General features: G+C 42.9%; 1 protein-coding gene across 1 annotated transcript in view; it reads right to left on the bottom strand.

The window, feature by feature from the left end:
* Nucleotides 1–4,234, bottom strand: part of LOC138983133 (platelet-derived growth factor receptor alpha-like) — a 60,181-nt gene extending 55,947 nt beyond the window's left edge. Inside the window, exon 1 of the mRNA XM_070356541.1 lies at nt 4,036–4,234. Coding sequence (XP_070212642.1) covers nt 4,036–4,234 — 199 coding nt within the window. The remainder of the gene's footprint in view (nt 1–4,035) is intronic.
* Between the last annotated feature and the right edge of the window lie 3,266 nt (nt 4,235–7,500).

Below are 7,500 nucleotides of genomic sequence, written 5' to 3'. Positions count from 1 at the left end.
TCTTGATGACCTTCCAGATAAGTTTGGGGACTTTTTTGCCGAAAAAAATCGAGAAGATCCGAGTGGAGCTTGATGCTGCTCCTGGGCATCCAGAGCATGCGCCATTTCACGGCGCCCACCTCACCGATTTTTCCCCTGTCACTAAAGAACAAGTGAAGAAGATCATTGAAAAAGCTCCACCCAAATCCTGTATTCTCGACCCAATTCCTTCAGAGCTATTAAACGAGTGTCTAGAGGAATTACTCCCTGTCATTACTGATATCATAAATCAATCCCTCACATCCGGTCAAGTACCCCCTTCTTTTAAGCATCCTGAAAAAAGCTAACCTTGACATCAACACTTTTAAGAACTACCGCCCTGTCTCTAATTTGCCTTTTGTTTCGAAAGTCCTTGAAAAAGTTGTTTTGGCCCAATTGTCAGAGCATCTTGCTAAGACAGGTATGGTTGAACCATTACAGTCCGCCTACCGCGCAGATCACAGCACTGAAACAGCCCTACTTAAGGTAGTGAACGATCTTCTCACTGCCTGTGACAGCGGCTCTGTTTCGCTTCTGGCCCTGTTGGACCTATCCGCAGCGTTCGACACCATCGACCACGATATACTGCTGGCAAGGTTGAACACCACATTCGGCATAACAGGCATGGCTCTTGGGTGGTTCTGCTCCTACCTGACTGGACGCACTCAGGCTGTTGTGATCCAAAATAGGCACTCCGAGGACACCCCACAAGGATCTGTGTTAGGCCCAGTGTTATTCACTATGTACATACAGCCGCTAGGCAAAGTCATAAAGCACCACAATGTCTTGTACCACATGTTCGCAGACGACACTCAACTACAAAAATCCGAACACACCAAACAGTTTACAGAGTTAGCGCAGTCAATAGAATCATGCAGCGATTACATCAAACAGTGGATGACAGTCAACAAGCTCAAGATGAACGATGATAAGACAGAGATCATGCCAGTTGGCAAACAATCAAACTTAAAGCTTCTTTCAGAAACATCCAGTCTTACTCTTTCTGATACCACAGTCACATTCAGCACCAAAGTAAAAAAACCTGGGTGTCCACCTTGACAGTAGCCTGTCAATGGACGCCCACATCAACTCACTCTGCAGAACCGCCTTTCTTGAAATGCGGAGGATTAGCCAAATCAGACACCTTCTTTCCCTCGACGCAACCAAGACACTGGTTTCGGCTTTTATTTTGTCGAGACTGGATTACTGCAACTCGCTCCTAGCCGGCCTCCCAGCTAGACCGCCTACAGCGCATCATGAACAATGCAGCACGTCTTGTGGTGCGCAAGCGCAAGCGCGACCATGTCACCCCTCTCCTCATGACCCTTCACTGGCTACCAATCAAAGCACGCATAACATATAAAATAGCTACCCTGTGTTACCGTAGCCTTCAAGACTCTGCCCCTTCTTACCTGTCTACGTCTTCGCTCTTAAAGCCACACGTCCCCACACGCAACCTCAGATCCGCTGACGCAGGGCACCTTGTTGTCCCACGCATCAAACTGAACGCTTTCGGCAAGCGCGCCTTTATCTACACAGCTCCCTCTATTTGGAACTCTCTGCCCATGTCTGTCCGCCTTTCTGCCTCTCTCCTTTCCTTCAAGTCCTCTCTAAAAACACACCTCTTCCGGCAATACTTCAACCCCTAGCCTGTTCAGTATCTGCCACATTGAGGAGAGGGGTCACTTGCCATCGTAGCGCGCTGTGGGCCGGCTGGGGGCGGGTTGCTGTTTCATGTGCCTGTTTCTTTGTTTATTTCCGTGTTTGAAATCGGCGTGCGGGTCTGTTTTTCCCTTGTACGTGCGCGCGATAGCTGTCGCGGTGTATGAGTGCGACTACACGTGCCTTGGCGTGTGTGTGCGAGTGTGCGAGGGCTGTATTTTGTATATTGATTATTTGATACATGTATAAATGTGTCTCCAGGAATATGTTTTGTTTTAATCTTGTGTCGATACTATTTAGTTCTGCCTCGTTATTAGCCATTGAGTATAACTGTTTTATCATCATTGCTTTGTTGTTGTTCTTTGGCCATTTACGTTGAATGACTTGTTACACATCGACATTGATAGTTTTATTCTTCTTCTTCTTCGTCGTTCGCTAGATAGTTTTATTATAAGAACCTTTTCTAATTCCTATTAACTCGATGTTCTTTAACTATATTTATACATAAATGCATATTGTAAAGCAGTATGCATTGTTAGAGGATCTTCTAGTAGCAGTGTTCAAATGTCGAAGCTGCTTTTCCCAGTTTTACCTAAGAGACCGACTGTATATTGTGTTATTGTATTTGTCAGACTTGATTGTACCAAGTCCCTACACATGTTGTAATGCGCTTAGAGCCAAATATTTTTGTTTTTTGTAAGGGATAGGCGCAATATAAATACACTTTATTATTATTATTGTTATGTTAAAAAAAAAAAAAGCTTTTGTGCACAAATCAGAAAATACATTGTACATTTTACCTCAGGCCAAACAAGAGATCCAAGCAAGTTGCACTGATCTAAAAAATATATTTTTAGATCAATGGCAAGTTGTCAAGAACAGGCGCTTGCATTTGGATGTGTCCAATGATAGTAGGTTTGGTTGTGATCAATCAGAATAATGTAGGAATAAAAATGTATGACAGTTTGGTATGATGACATGTAATTCACATATGCTGAAATATAATATTATACATCATATAATATTAATATGGCTGTTGCCATGACCATGAACCCCAAGAAAGGTTTAATGTTATGTAAATCAAAATACCAAAATCAAGCACCCATTAATCTTGTCTACGGCGCGGGAAGATTGAGGCCTTCGTAAACGTTCAACGTTGGCCAATAATGATTTTAACAATGTTGTGTCGTTTTGTATTATGTTTTATTTTGTTGATCAATTGATAAATATGTCTTCCCAACATATTACAAATCAAACAGAAATAAAGCTCTCTCTCTCTCTCTCTCTCTCTCTCTCTCTCTGTCTCTCTCTCTCTCTCTCTCTCTCTCTCTCTCTCTCTCTCTCTCTCTCTCTCTCAGTATGGTTGGAAACAGTTTTGCGTGACTCAAGGTCGCGGATTAGAATCCAGCCCAGGTTGGACACGGGTCAACTGTTTGAGCAGACCCAGAGACGGTATCCATGTCCCACCCCCGTGTCACCACGGGGCAGATTTTTTGACCCGTTCTGGTCAATGCTTGTTTTTCTTATTTAGTTGTTTTGCGTGTCAATGTTTCAGCAGAAAATAAGCCCAAAAGACAAGAAGAAGAAGAAGAAGAAGAAGAAGAAGAAGAAGAAGAAGAAGAAGAAGAAGAAGAAGGAAGAAAGAAGAAAGAAGAAAGAAGAAAGAAGGAGAAGGAGAAGGAGAAGGAGAAGAAGAAGAAGAAGAAGAAGAAGAAGAAGAAAAATAAAAGAAATGACGATGATTACGTGGTTTTTGTTTTTGTTTCTTGCTTCTTTTAGGATGCAGAGCTAAACCGCTCACTAGAGAGAGAGATCGAATCAAATCAAATCAAATCAAATTGTTCGAGGGTCGTGGCATAAACATTACAAATGAGCTTTTTTTTCAACCAGCCTTCGCACAGAGAGGGACTTCTCTTATTACATTATTTACACGGACATTCACGCAGAAAAAGAGAGAAAAAAGCAGAAATTAAAAAAGATATAAATATTACACATTTAAGGTTTTACGCGAATACGAGAGAGAGAGAGAGAGAGAGAGAGAGAGAGAGAGAGACAGAGAGAGAGAGAGAGAGAGAGAGAGAGAGAGAGAGAGAGAGAGACAGAGAGAGAGAGACAGAGACAGAGAGACAGACAGACAGACAGACAGACAGATATACAGAGACAGATATACAGAGACAGACAGACAGACCGACAGTCAGACAGTCAGAGAGATAAACAGAGACAGATATATATACAGACAGACAGACAGATAGACAGGCAGATAAACAGACATCCAGAGACGGCAAAAGTAACGTACAGAAAGAAGGCAAAAAGAAGTTATCGGACTGCAAAATACACACGCTTTGTGCGACTTACGGCAGAGGTTGTAATCATAGTCTGTAGCCTTGAGACAACTCTCCAAGGTGTGGAAGGTGATGTTCTCAGGCTGACTGTACAGCAAGAAATTCTCGTCCGAGGTGTACACCTGAATGGTGTAGTTGGAGTTGAAAGTCAGCTTCTTCAACTCATACTTCAGCTGGCCCCAGTACTGAAACAGAAGAATTCGAATAAACATGATGAAATCACATTCAGTTTTCCCAATAACTCGATCCTCAGTGTTTCTTTTTGTTTTTGTTCTTTCTCTTATTCGTTATTCACAACAATGTTGTATCCTCTATTTCTGATACCGTGTAGAAGGTACCGTAGTTGTGACTCCCGGTAAAATAGAAATAAAAGAGGGCAGAATTAATAGACAACAGAGACTGACAAGACAAGAAATAATTGCTTACTGATACACCCACGTCCCAACACACATAGTCTATGGACAAAGTGAGAGGGGGGGGGGAGAAAAGGAAGAAGAGAAAGAGAGAGAGACGGACGGACGGACGGGCGGAAGGAGAGACGAAGAGAGAGGGAGAGAGGAGAGAGACAGACAGACAGACAAAGACAGATACAGCATCACAGAGCAAACATTCCCGCACTTCTATCTATTCTTGATTAATAATTATGCATATGCGCACCATACATACCTTGATCTCAATCATTTCGTATGTCCCTCTAGGGGGCATGGAATACAGCCTGAAATAGCAGCCGCCAGTGTCTGCAAACCACAGCATATTGTAATCTGTGATACCAAGCCTCTCACACCGTTAGGCTGATGCTTCGTCAAACACACGACAGAGAGAGAGAGAGAGAGAGAGAGAGAGAGAGAGAGAGAGAGAGAGAGAGAGAGAGAGAGAGAGAGAGAGACAGAGACAGAGACAGAGACAGAGACAGAGACAGAGAACAAGAACAAGAACAAATCTTTAATTGTCTAAGGCCACAGCCCCTTACAATAGTGGTTAAAATAACAGCAATAGTATCTACACAGTTATAAATTGTAGTCACGCATAAAATTCAACAAATACATTAAGACCCTGATGACATGTCACTGAACCTGATTTATAAGGGTTCGTCTCTTCTGTAACATGAAGAACACAAATCTGCTGAAGCTGTCCATCACATTATCCTCATTACTGCCACAGAAATACACAAGTTGTTGTTGCAGCGTCTTAGAGTTCGAGATTTTCAAAAGGACATAAAAATACAACATGGTGTTCATCTTCTGTATCAGCTGTACAGAGAGGACAGTTTCTTGTCGTTTGGTTTGGTGCGTACTGAAACTTGTGAGCGTTGATTTCGGATACTCCTGCGCGGAAACGAGTAAGAGCAACTCTGTACTTAATATTATCTTCGATTAATTCAATGTATTTCTCTTTTTCCAAGCATGTTTTGTAACAATTATAAATGTCGAAACGTTCACTGCATTCTAAAAAGGAGAACCATTCTTGACAAAAACAATCTTGTAAACGTCTGTTAAACTCTTGTAAGAAACACTTCTCATTCCCAACCATTCCGTACATCCACACAGCAGCAAAACCATTACAACATAAAAGACTCTGCACATGTGAGACCCAATTTGTGTGGCCCTTCGATGCCAAATTACATAAAGCTTTATATGCAATCTTGAAATATCTTGTATCAGGTTGCTTCAGCAGTGTAAACCAGTATCTCACACATCTGACTGCAGAGTTAATATACAGCGGATGTCTTCCCAATTCACCATACACAATGTTGTTTGGAGTTCGAATTGTCACTTTTAGAAACTTTTTACACGCAAATAGGTGGACCCTTTCCACAGAGTCATACTTTCCATATCCCCATAGCTCAGAACCATACAAGAGCATAGGGGCGATCCGTGCGTCAAACAGTTTGAAAAACACCTTTGCCGAATGGCAGCCAAGTCTGTTCAGTAATCTAACGATTTCGATCACTCCCTTTTTCGCCATGATTGTCTTTGTTTCTACTGCAATGTTCCAGCTCAGTTGGGGACAGAGACAGAGAGAGACAGAGAGAGACAGACAGACAGACAGACAGACAGACAGGCAGGCAGGCAGACTGGCAGACAGACAGACAGGCAGGCAGGCAGACAGACAGACAGGCAGACAGACAGACAGACATACAGATATATAGACAGAGACAGAGACAGAAAAAGACAGACAGAGACAGAGAGAGAGAGACAGACAGACAGACAGGCAGACAAATAGACAAATAAACAGACAGACACACATCCGCACATACATGCATTGCATGCCACGCTCTTTTCAATTCTGCAACATAGGCAGCCTGATGCCGCCTCGAGGGTTTTTGCTAAAATAATTCTGGATTTTAACACACACAAAAACTCGCACAATACGTAGCGAGGCCGTTCAAGTCTGTTCTCTGGTCAAATTGAATGATGTTCTTATCCCATTCTAATAATCATCAATCCACGGCTATCGCCAGTTTCTCTCTGACAGCATGCTAAATTATTGCGCGAATCTATCAAAACAAGAATACAGAGTTATTTCCCATAATTATGTTTTTGGCGAGCATGATCTAAATTTGAGATCAGTGTTCGCGAGACGAAAATGATTGCAGATTGGCCGACTTCGACAGTGATCTCCGTTCTGTTCTTCACAGTTATGATAAAGACATCGTTCTAAGGTCAAAACAAGTCGAAATTTTGAGACTGCTGTCGGAAGGAGACCGTGATATATAGTTGCATCACTCTTGTTAACCCGTGATTTGTAAAAATGTAAAAACATTTTACAAATCACGTCGAACCTAAAACCGCGATTTGTAAAAATGTAAAAATGTAAAAATATCGCATTCCACAAAGTAATGCATGCCTTTTATTATTATTAATTTTTCTTGTTTAGAGCCTCTACGCTGAGTGGTGGGGGTGGTTCTAGATCCACATCCCATTTTGGTGCAATCCCATTTTGCCGCCGTCCCATTTTTTGCCCCATCCCATTTTCGCGACATTTCACAAGCCTAGCGTCATTTTACTAACATGTCATAACAATAGCGCGACGTCCGAACACCCCCGTGTGCACGCATACGCACAATAAAGATCCCAGGGTCACAGCGAAAGCCTCAGGCCTTGGAAACACGAATACATGCATGCAAAAATATGAAGCCCGGGTGTCCGTTCGGCCAACAGCCCATAAAGTAACCATTTCAGCACTGACCCAAGACGACCCAACCCGGTCCCTAGCCCATTTCAGGTCTCCTCTAGCAGCCGGCAGCCAGCTGTCTACATCCCCCCCCCCCCCCCCCCCCCCCCGCATTGTTATTTTTTATTTTCATACAAAGCCGGGTTTTCCCGTGTAACATGCCCCTAATGGCTTTGCCGTGAGGGCGTAAAACTTACATTTTCTCTCTTCAATAGCGCGACATCCCATTTTGACACCATATCCCATTTGGCCGGCATGCCGTTTCACCGCCATTCCATTTTGCCCCCATCCCATTGTCGCGACA

Source organism: Littorina saxatilis, linkage group LG12 (genome assembly GCF_037325665.1).
Source record: "Littorina saxatilis isolate snail1 linkage group LG12, US_GU_Lsax_2.0, whole genome shotgun sequence".
Lineage (NCBI taxonomy): Eukaryota > Metazoa > Mollusca > Gastropoda > Littorinimorpha > Littorinidae > Littorina > Littorina saxatilis.
This window is presented reverse-complemented; position numbering and strand designations above follow the sequence as displayed.